This window comes from Diabrotica virgifera, chromosome 3 (genome assembly GCF_917563875.1).
Source record: "Diabrotica virgifera virgifera chromosome 3, PGI_DIABVI_V3a".
Lineage (NCBI taxonomy): Eukaryota > Metazoa > Arthropoda > Insecta > Coleoptera > Chrysomelidae > Diabrotica > Diabrotica virgifera.
In genome coordinates, this window is record NC_065445.1 from 105248250 (window position 1) to 105267249 (window position 19000).

At 32.8% G+C, this 19000-nt stretch overlaps 1 protein-coding gene across 2 annotated transcripts in view; it reads right to left on the reverse strand.

The window, feature by feature from the left end:
- LOC114343399 (ATP-dependent RNA helicase me31b) overlaps positions 1-19000 on the reverse strand; it is a 51021-nt gene that overhangs the window by 18728 nt on the left and 13293 nt on the right. For both annotated transcript variants that reach the window (XM_028294216.2, XM_028294215.2), the window contains exons 3-6: positions 15384-15465; positions 11287-11455; positions 4739-4881; positions 4468-4659 (exon numbers count right to left, since the gene is read on the reverse strand). In XM_028294216.2, the coding sequence (XP_028150017.1) occupies positions 4468-4659; positions 4739-4881; positions 11287-11455; positions 15384-15465 (586 nt within the window). The remainder of the gene's footprint in view (positions 1-4467; positions 4660-4738; positions 4882-11286; positions 11456-15383; positions 15466-19000) is intronic.

A 19000-nucleotide genomic window follows, 5' to 3' on the forward strand; every position in this document is an offset into this window, starting at 1 on the left:
ATTATTGTTGCAAAGAATCAACTTTTTAGAAAAAAATGTAACTGTAAAAACCACTGATCAAAAAACTGTAAACAGTAATTATCAACAAAGTGAGAAAAAAAGTGAAAGTGAACCAACAACAAGTGAACCCACTTCGATGTCGACACAGAACATGCTGCCTACACAAACAGTAGATAAAACATACAGTCAGATGGTAGCAAGCAGTAGATCATTTGCACCAAAACAGTTGACAGCTGACAACGTCAACAACAAATCTAATAAAAATAAACCAAAAGAAGGAAAAACCTTTAATTTGGAGAGTAATGGAGTAAATGATGAAGTGCAAAATGATAATGAGTCATGTGAAAATAGTGGATTTGTAGAAATGGTAAACAGACGAAGGGAAAAATGGAAAACAAAAAGAAATATTGGTACTGCAGAGATAAGTCTAGATGAAAATAACAGAGGTTTCCTGGGAGAACAGAGTAAGGTATGGTTATACTTGTACAGAATTAGAAGAACTTCCACAGAAGATGATATTTATAAATTCCTAAAGGAGAAACGGGGTATGGAAGAAACTATCATCACAGTAAAAGAATTGCCTAGCCAGGAACATATGTTAAAGCGTTTCGTAGTATCTGCTCCTTTTAACCACAAGGACAAGATGTATCAACCTGACTTCTGGCCAGCTGGTGTAGGGGTAAAAAGATTTCACATGAACAGGTATAAAGATTTATTTGACAATAGAGGTGGAAATTTTTAAAAGTAAAAGCAAGCGAGTGTGATGAGGTCATAAAACCAAATGCTGTAGATGACCTTCCATTTAAAAAAGATGCTGCATCCAAGTGTCAAGAGCCTGATGGTGGTGCAAAACACAAGAATAAACTAAAGCTATTTCACATAAATATACATTCAATGAGGAATAAAACAAATGAATTTGAAATGTTCCTAGCTGACAAAAATTGTGACATTGTTTGTGTAACAGAGCATTGGCACACAAATGGAGAGATTGAAGCCTTACATAACCGACTATAGATTGGCTGCAGCTAGTTGCCGAGACAGCATAGGGGGTGGTTCAGCTATTTTTCTTAAATCCATGTATGATTTTAAATTAATAAGTAAATGTCATGACTGTTGTAAAATGCGTGGAAATATGTTGTATTTTCTTAAAAACATCTAAATTATATGTAATTTCAGTTTACAGGAAACCATCTGCTTCTTTGGATATTTTTCTGGAAATAATGGAGCAAGCATTGACTATAGTTCATGGTAAAGGTAATCTATTAGTTGTGGGGGACTTCAATATGAATTTTCTGTCTACGACTCGAGAATGTGTTGAAGTATGTAGCTTGTTTTCCTCTTTTGGACTATCCCAGTTGGTCTTTGAACCTACAAGGGGGAATAATTGTCTGGACAATATATTTCTGAGTTTGGATCATCATGACTGTAATCTGGAGGTTGTTGAGACTGCACTCTCTGATCATTGTGGCCAGCTTCTGGATTTTCTTGTGCCTACTAGTGGTAATGATCCAGCACTTGATAGATCTGTTTTTAGACCAATTACACAAAAGGGTAAATGTTCTTTTTTCTCATATGTTGAAGGTTTAAAATGGGAGTTTCTAAAAGATTCTGACTTGTCTGCTGAAGCTAAATTCTTTGCATTTCATAATAAATTAAGTAAGGCTTTCTTACACTCTTTTCCTGAAAAATCCTATAAAAAACGTAGAGATCAAAGTCGACTAATAAACTGGTTCAACGATGATTTGAAGTCCATGAGGGAAACACTCTACTTACTAAAGGAGCAGTATGATGAGTTTCCTACATTGGCTCAGAAAACTCTATTAGCAAATCACAAAAAAGATTACAAATTAGCAATAAAATCTGCTAAACAAAAGGCCAATGATAACCTTATTTCAACTGCATCCAATCCAGTTAAGTGTATGTGGGATATCATCAATGAACACAGAAACAAGTCTAAAAGTAAGTTAGAAACAAAAATTACACCTAATGAATTTAATGACTTCTTCACTAATGTCGCCTGTAACTTGCAAACCCAGTTTCAACCCTCCTTTTTCAATCCCTTGGATTTTAATGTCACCATGTTTGGGGAAGAATTTTTCTTCCAAGATGTTTCTCTCGTTGAAACCAGAGACATTTTAACAAATATGGTGAACAAGAAAAGTAGAGACTACTTTGGATTCTCGGTTAACATAATAAAAGGAGTGAAACATCTCATTGCTGGTCCATTAACAACACTTATAAATCACTGCTTTAAGGAAAGCATCTTTCCTGATCTGCTCAAAAAAGCAGTGGTGGTACCGATCTATAAAAAGGGTGACAATGACGACCCATCCAATTATAGGCCAATATCACTCCTTCCTATAATATCAAAGGTATTTGAGAAATGTATGGCAGCAATGGTTATTAAGTACTTTGAATCCAAAAATTTGTTCACAAATAGTCAGTTTGGTTTTAGGAGGGGTCTAAATACGACAAAAGCCATCATGGACTTAGTGATGAAGATTCAAGAGGCTTTTGAGCAGAGTTGCTATCTGTCGGCTACATTTTGTGACCTGAGCAAAGCTTTTGATTGTGTTTCACATGAACTGCTTCTCAGGAAATTGGAGAGATATGGGTTTGGAGATAGTAGCATTACAATGATCTCCAGCTATCTCTCCGATAGAAAGCAGAGTGTGCAGGTGGGTAGAGTGAGGTCGGCAGAGAGAGCTATAAATATTGGATTACCTCAAGGCTCAATATTGGGACCACTTTTGTTTCTAATTTATATTAATGATCTTCCACAGATGGACCTTACCAGTTCATTTACTCTTTTTGCTGATGATACTACTATTACCTGCAAAGATTGGGATTGTAAGGCAGCAATAGAGGCATCAAAGCAAGCACAAGATAATGCAGAACAATGGTTTGCAGCAAATATGTTGCTTCTAAACATCAATAAAACCCAGTCTTTGATTTTTTCAACAAGACAGCTTCCATCCGGAGATGCAGACAAACAAATAAAATTTTTGGGAGTTTACTTGGATGCAGGATTATGTTGGAAGGCTCATACACGGTCCCTTGTTGCTAAGTTAGGAACTACAACTTTTCTGATTAGAAGACTTTCTGAGTGTGTATCTCAGTTCACTTTACAACAGGCCTATTTTGCACTGTGTCATTCACACATCAGCTATGCAATTTTGGCATGGGGTCACAGTGCTGGAGCCAAAGATGTCTTTCGTATTCAGAGAAGAATAGTAAGGATAATTGCTGGCCTGTCCTATCAGAAAGAATGTCGGCAAGCATTTGTTGCACTGCACATACTGACTCTGCCTTCGCTATTTATTCTGGAGTCTTGTTCATGTGAAACAAAATATAGATTGTCATCAAAGACATGAGGATGTACACCAATATGAAACCAGAAATAAGCATGCCTTAATACTGCCCTACACCAGGCTCCAAAGAAGTAGAGACGGACCAAACTCATATGGTTTAACATTCTACAACAAGTTGCCTACTGAAATTACTGAATTGCCAACTTTACAATTTAGAAAACAACTAAAGAATTTTCTCATAGGCCAGGCATTTTACAGCAGTGATGAATTTTTAAATTTTAACTTTAATGTTTGGAACTGGGTTGTGAATTGTTGAATTGTACTTTGTTTATTCTTAGGAACCCAGAAAGTGTCTGTCTTAATTGATGTGTGTATTATTTCATATTATGCCTTGTGTTTTTATACTTGTATTTTATATCTTGTGATTTTATATTTGTATTTTATATCTGTGAACCAAAGTTGTATACTATTTTTCGACGTATGTAAGTACTTTTGTATATTGACATGAATAAATGACTTCGACTTGATAATTACGTATTTTTTATGGGAAATAAGCCACAATTTTACTAAAAAATGAATTTATTAACGTTTCGAAGCCCAAATCGGGTTTTGTTGTCAACGAAACCCGATTTGGGCTTCGAAACGTTAATAAATTCATTTTTTAGTAAAATATATTTTCTTTTTGTTATTTTATTCACTTTGGCGGAGACTTAAACACAAACAACCATTCCTTAACTGTGTCAATGAAGTTAGCTTTGTACATTGTAAAAATTAATCGCAAAATAAAATGGTACACTTACCATAAAATTTCAAACTCCAATATAAAATTCGTTGCGAAAACAACTGTTGTGTACTATAAAAAACTTCAAAATACAAAAATTCGACAATGTATAATAATCTCAGAGGTACTTTTTTTCTGTCGCTTCCAACTGTAATGCGTTAGAGAGAATTCGATAATCTGTGACTCACTGAAAAAAGGGTTTGGGACGGATTATCCTTTTTTTCAAAAACCGTCACTTCCAACTTAATGCGTTAGAAAGAGGTCGAAAAAAACTGTGACACACTGAAAGAAGGCTCTGAGAAGAACCATAGAACAGTATTTTGAAGGAATATAAATATGTAGAATAAAAATAATCAGTTGAGTACAATACAATACCTTAAAATCTTGAGACAGTAATTTGTCAGCTTCATCTAATACAAGAATTTTACATTGGTCCATAACTGCTACTCCTTTTTCCATTAAGTCAAGTATACGCCCTGGAGTTGCTATGATAACTTGCACTTTTTGGTATATACGCATAATGTCATCTCGTAAGTTTGTTCCACCTGTTGTCACCATAACACGTACCTAAAAAAAGAGTGATCAAATTTAGTAAAAAGAATTATGTTAAAATATGTCTGCTTTATTGTTCAACTTGAATACTAACCTCTAGGTATTTGGCTAGTTCTATGCATATTTGTGAAGTTTGTAATGCTAATTCTCTCGTTGGTACTATAATTAGTGCTTGAATACAGTCTTTTTTAGGGTCGATTTGCTCTAACACAGGAATACTGTAAGCACCAGTCTTACCTAAAAAATGAACCATTACATACATGTCTTATGTTTAGCAAATGTTATACAACTATTTGATAATGCTAGATTTATCGTATCTTTTTTTTAATACATTAAGGGCCGGTTGTTCGAACGCTAATCAAAAATGGAATCAACTGATCATTATCAAATATTTAATTACTGTCACCAAGTCTCTGTTGAAAAAGTATATATTCGTTACAAAGTACTCGTTACTTACTAATACTGAAAGTAACGGATCCTATACAGAGAAGCAAATCGTTACTTTGATCACTCTGATTACTTCGTACCAATCTATCCGAGCGAGTAATGACTATTGTATCTACAACCAGTACACTTGATTACTTTCTACCAATCGTATCCCAGCAAGTAACAGAGGGGACTGGTATTTTATGAGTGTTATCGAATACCGTTATTAGTATGAAGCGTTTTAAGGGGGTCAGGGTGAGGAGAAGATTGAAGATGAAACAGAGGGAGGTATAATGGTATACTTAAAATATGTAATGTACGTCATTAACAAAGATCGAATTCGAGAACCTTATATTTTTATCTAGATCTACGCCATTTGCTGATGTAAATTAGATAGTAGATCTTGTTATATCGGAATACCTATACAAAATACCCACCTACCGAGAAATACGATTCTCGATATGATTACCGGTAGTTAAATACAAAAATAATCATAGTAATCAAATCATTTTTATCCCTTAAACAGATCCGATCGGTGAAGGTTGTTGTTATGTCGGAATACCTATACAAAATAGCTACCTACTTAAATACAAAAGTAATCAAAGTAACGAATACTGTAAATGATTACTTTATACAAAAGGTACAATTTATAACGAATACTCGAAAGTAACTATAATCAACATCACTACTGTCACTGTCAACTTTGTTTGGGTTGCTGAAAACATAATTGATTACAGTTATGAGATTTTTTAATAAATTATGTTAATAATTGTTATGTTAATTAATAATTAATTATTATATAATCATAATTAACATAATTGATTACAATCAACTGATTGACGTACAAATGAGGGGTTTTGTTATTTGATGGCTGTTAAGGGGACTTAATTATAATCAACTTCTTGATTAGCGTTCGAACAACCGGCCCTAAATATTTAATGTAAATTGCATGCATGAATACATGTTGCAATATTCCTATGCCTGGTTGCTCGAATGTGAATCAAGTGTTGATAATAGTCAAGTCCCCTTAACAACCATGAAATAACAGAATTCGTTGTTCCTACACCAATAAGTTATTTGTATTAATTTTCTTGATGGGAATCAAATCGAGATATCAAATACATGTAAAACACTAATAATTCATTATGATTCATTGTGTGAACGTCAAATAAGGACTTGCTTGCTATCAAAACGGATTTTTATTGACAATTACTTAATTGTAGGAAAATCAGTAATTAAAATATAACGGCAGTTGTCAAATTATTAAGTTGCTTATTCGATTTGTAAGTAAAAACAAGAAATTAACAACAGAAATTGTTTAATCATGGTTTATTTTAGATTAAAACGCAATATTTATAAAATGTTGATGTCTCTAACATTATCCAGCTCCTTTGATGATATCCAATACCTCTTCCATCTATTCCGAATTGGAGTCAAAAACGAACCTTACGGCGAGTGTGGTTAAGTGGGAGGCTTAATTCACATCTTATTAAATACAATGTCACTTAAATCAAAGCCCCATTTTGACTTGTATGCTGAATTATCAAAAACCAAATTTCCCACTCAAATAAATATTTGCACAATCTTTACAAACATTGATGAAAATATAATAAATATTTTATGTAACTTTTTTTCTGCCTTCAATATTAAGTTATAAACCATTAACTTCCTTCTGTCAGTTCTGGTTGCTTTTACTATATCCATTGGTAGCATTACTGGTGTGTGAAAAGCTTGGATGCTATCCTCAAGTGAGAAAAGTTTATATTTACCTCTGTTGTGTTATCTTTCTAACATTTTAACCAGAGAAGAATCCAATACAAACAAATGATGAATATAAATGTAGACAATGATTGCTGATGCAAGACAAAAAGTGTCTACCCCTGAGTAAAATGGGTAAATTGTCAAGGACATAGCCCAAAAGAAAAAAAAGCATTCAACATAAACTCAAAATGTGACATGCTGCGTTGTCAGCTCAATCAAATAGACGCATGATTACGATCAGTTAATTAAGGAGAATTTTTGTTTTCTCAAATGTTTTCTCAATCAAAGTTGATAGTAATTAAATATTGATAACAATCAGTTGATTCGATTTTTCATTACCGATTGAACAACAAGTAAGTATTGCTATTGATTACATTAGACAAAAACCATTTTAGATCTTACAGGAAATTCTTTCTCTATCAATAGCGAGCATGATTAACAAATTTCAATTTGAACAACTGAATTACCAATGGATTCCATTCCTACAGCAATAACTGTACGCATAACGGCATAACAAATGAGGTACGAGATTTCTTGTGTCTATCTGTTATCGACTGCCAAATACTTGAATTTTTTGAATTTGAAATAATGGCAATTTTTATTTCAATAATAAATGTTTGAAATAGACCTGTAGTCGTCACATTGAACAAGTTATTATGTTAGTCAGGAAATGTGTGTTCTTCCGGGACTCTTGCCAAATACTTTCCCTCAATAACCAATTAAAGTAAACCCTAACTTTAATTATTTATCATAATACATCCAAAATACTCTACTTTCTGTTTTATAGCAAATATTCTGGTCAAAGCAAAATATCGGTAATTTACCGTGTTTTTGGATTCGCAGTAGGCCGCTTTTAGAATTAAAAAAATTAGTTAAGTATCTTAAAAACTGTGAACTTTCAACCTGTATGGACTGCAAAAGTTCAAATCTGTATTTATTTTGATATGCATATCTATGTACTTACAGAGATAGAATTGTTAACAAATAAACGACACAAACTTTGGTAATACACTTTTACAGTTTGACTAACTATTTTTAAAATGATATCAATACAATTTGACTAACTATATTATGAAATTATGAATTATGATATTATAAAATGTAAATAAAAAATGGTCAAAAAAGTGGGGCCTTAAATAGATTTTTTGCGGATTTTTTTTGCTAGTGCAAATTTGTCTAGATATTTTACAGTTAGGTATAGCCTCCCCTATTGTAAAAATCACGAGCCGCCACTGATTCAATTTATGTAAAGTACAAACTGCAATATTATTCATTAAAAAGGTATAGTTTCGATCCAGTACATTATTATTTAAAACATGAAGCATAAGATGTTTACAACTTCTAAAAATACTATTTTTCTTATCTTTTATAACTTTACTGTGCTTTAAAGTATATACATGAAAATATACAACCATTCTTATCTGAATTTAGTCAAGATAAGAATGATTTATCAATTATAAAACAATTCAAACTATACAAATCTTTTATATTTTACTGAGTTAAAACTATAAGAACTTACTACATAAAAATAAATTCTATCAATTTTGTCTAGGCTTTGTTACAGCTTAAACGTTTACAGAGAAACTAAGAAAGGGAAACAAAAGATATAATAACAATGTGTATATAAAGGACAAGGAAGGAAGCTTATTAGGCGACGAAGAAAAGATGAAAGAGAGATCGAGAGAATACTTCTATGCATTGCTAAACGAAACCCCAGGGGAAGGAGAATGGCAGACAATAGGAGAAGATGATATTGAAGTACAAGAACTGACAGAAGAAGTAGAAACAATCTTAAGCAACATGAAAAACAATAAGAGCGCCGGACAGAATGGAATAGCAATTGAAAATATTAAATAAAGAGAGAGCCGGCAGAGAGATCAAACGTAAACTGTATGAACTAATTGTGGACATATGAAGAGAGGAGCAGATGCCGAATGATTGGGAAAAAGCAACAATAATACCGATTTTAAAGGATGGCGATGATGGAGAGTGTAAAAACTATCGGGGAATATCACTGCTAGATGTGGCCTATACAATAGCGACAATCATTAAAATCAGGCTGGAGGTAGTAGTTGAACCAGAGATGGGGAATATCAAGCAGGGTTTAGGAAAGGCAGAGGAACAACCGATCAGATATTCATAATGAAAGAGGTATTTACTAGCTGCTATGAATACAAAATCCCGGCAATAGTATTATTCATAGATTTTAAAAAGGCATATGACTCTGTCAAGAGAGAAAAAATTGTGGAAGTTATGGAAGAATTTGAAATACCTACGAAACTAAAGAAACTAGTGACGATGACATTGAAGCATACGACCTACAACATAAGAGTAAAAGAAGGAACCTCAGAGATTTTGCAGTCAGATAAGGGCTTAGGCAAGGAGGCCCGCTATCAACGCTAATATTTAACATGATACTAGAAAAAATCATTAGGAATAGCAACTTAAATAGAAATGGGCACATATTGTACAAGAGTCGTCAATTATTGGGATATGCAGATGATGTGGCAATTATAGCGACAAGTGAAAAGATACTAAAAGAGATAACAGAAAGATTAGTAAATGAAGCGTATAAGCTGGGTCTACAAATAAATCATAAGAAAAGCAAGGTTATGAAAGTAGGAAGAGAAAGGGGGGAATGGGTCAAAGTTAAAGATAAAAACACAATTAGGAGAGTTTGAGTTTGAGGAAATAGACAAATTTGTATATCTAGGATCAAGGATAACAAACAAGTGTGAAGAAATGAAAGAAATTGATGCCAGATTGAGTAAAGCCAATCGATCTGCGGGATCCATGAATTATTTACTAAAATCAAAGCAGCTGTCATGGAATACGAAATTCAGGATTTATAAGACTATAATAAGACCAACAGTTTATTTATTTAGCGTATGGCTTAAGTATATCACAGAACATATTTAGATTTATGCATTATACAATGCATCACAAACAGATGTCCAATTTTTTTATATATTCGATTGACCCTTCGGTTGCCATTACAAAGTCTATACGGTCGCCTGTGTATGCTCTGCGTGGGCAGTCCTGAACAATGTGACTGATCGTCTGTCTTGCAGCGCCGCAGTCACAAGAAGGCGAGGGGAGTTTACCCCATCTGTGGAGGGAGTCGGCGCATCTTCCACAGTTTGTTCGAATTCGATTAAGGGCTGCCCAAATCTTACGGGGACGTTCAAATTCGCCAGGTTTCCCTATGATGTCCGGTAGACTATGGTAATGTGGATCTGTCCTACTTTCCCAATCTTCTCTCCATCGGGTATTTAAGTCAAAGTTGGATTGCTGCAGCGCTTGAGCAGATTGTAGAGGGGGTAACCTGGATCGGAGACGGTTTCCAAGAATATCGGGGATGTCGTTGTGGACTAGAAGCTGGCGACTGTCCATTATTTTGTTATATTCTTTAACCAATGCATGTTCGCGGCGTAGGTTGGGTGGTGCTATATTACTAAGGGTAGGGGTGGGCTTAATTGTGCCAACAGTGATATATGGATGTGAGACATGGATACTCAACCAAACAACAAAAGAAACAGTAAAAAGATGGGAAAGGAAAATACTCAGAAGAATATTAGGAGGGAAGAGAACAGAGGAAGGATTATATAAGAAGGACAAATGAGGAAATTTATAATATTTACAAAGAACCACACATAGATAGAGTAATAAAATCAAGAAGGTTGCAGTGGCTGCTCCATTTAGAAAGAATGAACGATGACAGAGTGGTCAAGAAAATACCATGGAGAGTACCAGATTATAAAAGAGAGGAAGACCACGAAAGCGATGAAGAGAGGAAAATTCCACCTTTCTCTAACTTGGCTATATCGTACTGATGATGAGTAACGAGTCAGAAACACGTGTCTGCGATTGCATTACATCATCTCATATATTTTGTGTATTCTTTATACCATGTTGCGAGCCTTGCCAATATTTTTTCCTTTTCTGTACATATATGTTAAGGCCTTGTCCTAGCAAGCTGAGCAACAGCGATGTGCTGGCGACACGATAACAGGTGGCATGGAGTTCTCTCATCAAAGCAAAGTGTTTTCTACATCTCTACTACATTCCGCTTTTCATTATTTGATGATTCCCCTTTTCATTATTTGTTTCTGTCTGTTGTATTCATTTTAAAGTTGCTCAGCAACAAGATACCGACACGTAGCTTGATCGTCTCTTTGCCAGTTGGTTGGTGTGTGTATAGTGTATAATAAACCATAAGTTAAACAACAAAGATACATTGTGACAACATTGAGTCGCCATTGCATTGCTTCACGTAGCTTTGATGGGACAAGTGTCTTAATAGACATAATGGATGCACACAAATATCACCTGAAAGTTTCTATAATTCATACTCTTTATTACCTATGAAGTCAGTTAGTGTAGAACAAAAATAAATGTTCCATGAATGTGTGACAGTAATTTGTTAATCAAAATATAAAAAAATGATTAATATACCTGTTCCATTTTTTGCTCTAGCAAGTACATCTTTTCCAGACAGTGCTATAGGGATAGAGGCTTCCTGTATAGGGGATGGTTTCTCCCAGCCTTTTTCGAAAATTCCCATAAGTAGTTCTCTTTTTAAACAAAATTCTTCAAATTCATTGCCACGTGTATCAGTTACATCCTAAAAAAAATACTTGGTTAAAGCATTGGTATTTATAATATTGTAAGTTTATTTATATTTTAAAAATTTATCAGAAAGATTTATCATTTATAAAAAATGAAGGGGAATCTCATGTCATCATAATAAATACTTTTTCAAGTTTTACAGTAAGGGCCACAATACTAGACACATAGGAACATTGAGCTATTACAGTCCTGGACCCTTCACTTGTTGCAATGTTTATTTTTATATCTAGTGACGTTTAGAACTTCAGGAAATTTATAGAAACTGAATATTAGCATAGAAAGTTGACAAATTGTATTAAATAGAGCTGATCTAATTTTGACGTTTATAGTTGTCATTTTGTTAAAGTTGTAAAAGTTTTAAAGTATTATAATATTCTTGGTCTTTGAATATTTGAATAAAGATATTTTAAAACATAGTAATAATAATATTAACTAACATATTTTTTATTTCAAAAAATTATTATTTTGAATAGTCTCTTGACAGTAAGATGACAGACATGAAAGTCACATCTGAGAACGGACCGGATTAGCATATAAGCATAGCAATTAGGTATAGTACCCTCGGAGATCCGTGGAAAAAATTTACACCCAAAATAACAAAATTCAGTTTGGCAACACTGTGCGAATGTTGATACTAACATATCCTTTTTAAGATAAGCACAACGTTAATTTAGTCCAAACAAATTAATATATTTTTTTTGCCAACAAAAATGAGATTTTTCAACCAAATAATATTTCAAATATGATGTGCAAAATAATTTTTAATTGGGTTCTGCTAATGGGCTTGCTTTTTTTGTCATTAAAATAAAAAAAAAAACTAAATTTTACTCATTAAATCAATGTTGTCCGGTTATCGTCTTAATTATTTTAACTGTACTAATATCCGTTGAGTAATTATGAATGATTAATATGTCGTTAAAACATTTTATCTATAGCGGCTTCTGGAATATGTTAAAAATATCGAATTTCATTGATAAAATGCGCATATTCCACCGATCTTCGCTTCGACAATACCTACCCATGTGTCTAGTACGTTGGCGTTTACTGTATATTATACAGAGGGGCAAAATTATGGAATAAATTCATTTTCTCCAAAATGGATGATTTTGGAAATAAATCCCGAAACAAGTCGATTTTTGTTTTTAAATTATGATTTTTTGACGTATACAGGGTGAGTAAAACTTTAAGACTATAATATACGTAATATTAATTAAAAATAACTCATATGTTGTTATTTGATTTTCATTTTGTTTCCGAGATACGGGGTGTTAAATTTTTTCTTACAATCTAACAATTTATTTATTGCTCTAAAATCGGTTGAGGTGTGCAAATGAAATTTGTGAGTTTACTGAAGATGAGAGTAATCATTTAGACCCTGATAATTGCCATTCTTAAAATCAAAATAAAATTCCTATACTTTAAGTGAATCTAACATTTCATTTTTTCCTATTCTAAAATCACAGGTATAAGAGGTGTGGTGAATAGAGTCACAAAAAAGTGGATCTAAAGACTTACAACATTCCATTGAATCATCATTGGTAAAAAGAAAATCTAGAAATACATTTCTGCTATTTGGTGTATTAATCATTTGGAACATATTATAAAAACCATATGTTTGTGCTAGATAAAGAGCTGGAGAACTCAAAGAACAGTTCACTTGAACTCTGTACACTAGGCAGATTAAAGTCACCAAATATATTATGTAAAGCTTTGTACCACGATATGTAGCGCAGATTTCTTCAACAGCCAGACAGTGATCACTGTATTGATCATCAGATGATCCAGGTGGTATATATACACTGCCCACCACAAAACTTGTTCCAAAGTACTTACATAATATAAACAACTGTTCGATGTGGCTTTCAGTTTTCATTATGATACAGGTAGTGACATCATAATTGATATATTATAGTATGAGAATAGAAAAATGTATATTATCACAGACTTATCTTTTTATCTATCATTTGTGACACACTGAAAAATGCCCATGAAAAGGACCATACATACAATTTAAAACAAAAAAGGTTGTATACATAATTGTTATAAAATCAATGGTTCCAGAGTTACGGAGGGTGAAAAGTGGAGGTTTTCGATACTTTTTATATATTTTGTACAATTGATGATGATTTTGGGTGGTGAGGTTGACATATCTTCAAGGGCTTATCACTAACATACCATCGGCCACTGAAATAGCAAATTTTATTTACAAAACACAATCCTGTTAAAGAAAATTTCTTTCATCAGTAATAATATTATAAATTGCCCAAAAAATATAAAAAGTATCGAAACCTCTACTTTTCGTAACTCTGGAACCGTTGATTTTATAACAATTATGTATAGGACGTTTTTTGTTTTAAGTTTTATGTAGAACATTTTTGTATAAAACATTGTTTACGCTAAAGCATAGTTTTAGAAATACTGACGAAGAACGTAAAAAAACAATTTGGTGTTGGAGGAAAACTTTTACTTTGCATGTCTGGGTTAGGCCTTTTTTTTGGACCAATTATACTATAAATACTACCTCCTCAACTTTGGAACCGTTCATTTTAGAAGGATTATGCAAGGGCTTTTTTTATTTCAAATTTAATGTAGAACATTTTTGTATAGAAGGTTGTTCATGCGAAACCGCATAGTTTTAGAAATATTGACGAAAAACATAAAAAATATGAATTTACTGATTTCCCCCACCTACCCCCCAAACCCGACGCTTAAAATGGTGTGACTTTTTCTGAACATTATGTGGACCATTTAGAACAATTTGGTGTTGGAGGATAACTTTCACTTTGGATGTCTGGGTTTGGGTCTAGTTCTACCATACTAACTAACTTTTTCTTAGCATTCACACTATTTTCACAAAAAGTTGATCAGTACAGATCATTTTTAATCCAGGATCGTTTTTTTTGCACTTGATCTAAAAACATTTTCCACTTTGTCTCACCCATCTTCACCAATACTCATAATTTCAAACACCTCTTGGACCACTTTCCTGTCATCCTCAATCCTTCCTTAGAGATCATCCTTATTTGACTCCTTTGCATTGTCAATTATTAAATTTCTAGATCTAATTGTTCTTTCCTGCACCTCGTTGAATTAGTTTTCAAATTTAATTCAAAAATTATTTTTTTGGTCACCCTGTATAAATAATGATGTCAATGTTTATATTACTGAATAGGGAATTGAACAACCTTTTAAATGAGCTACCACACGACACCTATTTCCACTTGAAAAAAATCATCCATTACATCATCACACCCACATGGATAATGTCACGATAAAGTGTCATGATAAAGTATAATTGAGGCGCTCAGAGCAACAGTGGCCCAAACCCAAAAACGAAGTTTTGAGATAAATTCAATCTTTGCATTCGTATTTCCATTATGCTTATGGAATGACGTTACAAATTATGTAGTGCCATTTTGCCAAATATAGAGGCAGGTTGTGTAGACCCTTGTTAATCCAAAGATTTAATGTTGCTGCTTTTATTAATACCTATATTAATCTAAACCCAACTATAAACAAACGCATGTGTTACTATTCGCCGTCTGATTCATCAAGAGGCTGTTAAATGTAATTGATTGCCCTAAACGAGGCGGATTCTCATTTTACAGGTCCAAACTGGTCAGTCTGCAAATTCAAATTGTAGGTAGTGTGTTGGTTTTTAAGATACACTTCAGGACCACCCTCTTTAGCTTCCATGCGCGTTTGTTTACAGTTGGGAATCTGTAAATGAATGGACTTTAAAAATGCTCAATTTGTTGCTTAGGCTACTGTTGCTCTGAACGCCTCAATTATATATGTCAAAAAATAATAATTAAAAATAAAAATCAACCTGTTTCAAAATTTATCCCCAAAATTGCCCATTCTAGAGAAAATGAATTTATTCCATAATTTGACCCCTATAATACATAAATCAAAATACTTACACTTGTTTGAATTCTCCGATCCTTTGGGGGAATTTTAAGTTTTGCTTTCCATCCCAAGTCATCCACCTTATTGTCATAATCCCTAAAATACCAAAAAATTGTTTTAGTATAATATAGTATTTTATAAAAAATACAAGTAGAAACATAACAATTATAAATAAAATGATGCAGTATTTCTGTGGCTTGGTACTAAAAGGGCAAATGTTAACTTTTTGTTTGCTCTGTCAATGTCAAAGGCAACCAAAAAATCTGTATGTTAGTGTAATGGTGCTTCTGCTTGCTCTTATAATTATAATTATATTATTACACTATGCATCAGACAAAACGGGAACCCCAAAAAATGGGTCATATTTGATGTCTCGTACCTCCTAAACCAGTTGTCCGATTTAAGTAATTTTTTTAATAAGTTGTAGCCTTATTCTTTAACAATATCGCTGTAATAATATTGTTGCTAAGCAGGTAAATTTTCATTGTATATAGGGTGTACGAATCAAATTGTGATTTTTTTCTCAAAGTTCGCAACACCCTGTGGTAGCATTTGTAAAATACTGAAATTAAAATCCAACTATAGACTCAGGTTTTCTTAACATTCTGTTTTTTGATTCATTAGATTTTGTTGGATAATACAAAAGTTAGGTACTCTCTATTCGGTAGGGATACACCGGTCACGGATTAATAAAGAAACAAACGAATCGGCAGGTCGATTGTAATATTTTAGGTATACCAGTAACATAAGCGTAGACCTCGGGTGCGTAGAGGGCCAATATCTATTTAATTATTGAATTTTTAGTAATTTTTTGATTAAAATTTAATAAACAGGATAATTTAAGGAAAAATAATAAGATAAATAATAAAATACAATGCACCCTTGTTAGAAATACCTTTCTTAGCAAAAACTTAATACTAACTTAGGAGTAAGATTATGCAAAACACCTGACTAGAACATTTTCCCGAGCAGATGCGAAGAGACTTCCTTGACTAAAAGAACAATTAGGATTTACCCGCAAGTAATATTTTAAATACGAAAAAATATATAGATTAGTGCCGATTCGATATGCGGTCTACCATCCAATATGCGGTCTACCGCAGAGTAACTAATTCGTTATGTGGTCTATCACAGAGTAGTTATTTCGATATGCGGCCACCACTAAATAATGTTAATGCATTCAGTAAATTTTGCAACTACTCGTATATACAGTATGGTGCAAATGAAAGGAATAAATTCTTTATTTCGTAAACCGATGACATTAGGGAAAATCCCGAAACAGGTCGATTTGTTTTTAAATTATGATATTTTGAATGAAGTAAAAGACAGACGTACTCTCAATCATTTATTGTAACTTCCGACGACCGGTTTCGCTCTCTAAACTATGCAGAGCATCTTCAGGTCAACGGTTACAAGTAACTAAATGATTCGGTTACAAGGAGGTACTACCTCAGTATTCATTAACATGATATATCTGCTTAAGTTATGCTAACGGGATATGGTGGAATAGACGGAGAATGTTGCAAAGGTAAACAAGTTTATGGAATTTGGGAATTTTTGAGGGTGAAGAGATAGTTGGTGAAAGACAACCAACAAATCTGTACCGGTTTTAAAGATTTTTATTTCTATTTATTAAAAGATTTTTGTTTTTATTTATATTTATTAAAGACTTCTATTTATTAGTGTATGTGTTAGTGTAAGACTAACAACGTTTGGATCAAAACGGGTCGATATCTAATATGTATGTTAGATGTGGACGTGCAGCTGTAACCTAAATTGTTTAAGTCAATACTCCTTGATGTTTTAATGAGAGGAGTAGTGGTCGTAAAAAGAATGAAAAATCGGAAAGCTTAAAAATTGTAGCTAAAAGGGTATATTAGCAGTCATATAGTAATAACAGTAATAAATGTGAATTGATAGACAACAATGTAGGTACATGAAATTGAGATATAAATTAAAGGGTGAGAATTAGAGTAGAAAAGAAAAGAAAGGAAGGGATTAAAATTCAGTTGAAAGTAATTTATTGTAAATTGAGACTATGTATTATTGATATAAGCAGTGAAGAAACATTAATAAACTATTGAAACAGATAAAAGAAAGGAATAGTAATAAAATATATTTTGGGGGTATACCTACATTGTGTTTTAAAATCTGTCAATAAACCCATTCAACATATGATATTTTGGCATATATATCATACTAGTGTCGTCATCCATCTGGGGGTGATGACGTAATCGATGATTTTTTTAAATGAGAATAGGGGTCGAGTGCTAGCTCATTTGAAAGGTCATTAAATTCACTATTTAGTCATATAAACATTTACACAATTATTTGTACAGGGCGTGCAAAAAAATTTTTAATGAAATTATTTGACAAAAAAGAAGAATGTATGTAGTTTATTTAATTCAAAATACATTTTACTGTTGCCCAGAAACAGAAAAAATGTTTATTTCAAAAATAAACATTGCTTTTCGATTAAATTCAATGTTCAAGCCAGCTCCCGCCAGCCACCTGTTTCTTAGGAAGTTTGAACATTTAATTTAAGCGAAAAACAATGTTTATTTGTGATATAAACATTTTTTTACTGATTTCTAACAGCAATAAAATGTATTTTAAATTAAATAAATTATATAGATTCTTCTTTTTTTGTCAAATAATTTAAATTAAAAAAATTTTTTGGGCGCCCTGTATAAACAATTATGTAAATGTTTATATTAATAAATAGAGAATTGAATGATCCAAATGAGCTAGCACACGACCCCTATTCTCATTTAAAAAAATCATCGATTACTTCATCACGCCCATATGGATGACGTTACTAGTATGACATTTATGGCAAAATATCATAATTTAAAAATAAAAATCGACCTGTTTCAGGATTTTTCCTTAAAGTCGCCGGTTTACGAAATAACGAATTTATTCCTTTCATTTGCACCATACTGTATAGTATCAAAATAAAGCTCATTTTTTGATCTAGGTATTTTAATTACGGTACTGTCTTGGCATTTTAATTATTCAAGTGAAAGTACTTAATTACCCAAATAGGTGCAAAACCAAATTAGAGAAAGTATGACAAACTAATGCAATTTTAATAGGTAATTTAACTAAATGGGTCGACAAACAAATCAGGAATGCTATAAGAAACTATAAGGACATTTGTTATCTTCCAGTTGAATTTATTCTGTCGAATTGGTAACGCCTTATATTGTTAATTTTGTGAGAATCTGTTCGTGCTGTTTAACCGAAAATGCCAAGACGTGTTTTAGATGTAGATACTCATAATTTGTAACCTACATAAGTACTTTATTGCGGAAAAAAACAATGGTGGTCCTTTAAAATCGGTAACGTCTGTACAACAACGCGTGTGCGATGCTTTAGAAATTAGCGAATCAAAATTAAGATCTACAATTAAAAACGAGAATAGTGAAGTGCCGGAAAACGATCACCACCATACTCGCCTGTTATTAAAAACGAACAATATGTTAGAAGGACGAAAATTTCAAATTCGTAATATCATATATCAAATGCGTGCAAATAAGGAACATGTGACTTTAGGTACAATTTTACTTAAGTTAAAAGAGAGGAAATTTGGTGACATCGGCAGAACAAGTTTATGGCAAGTCCTACATAA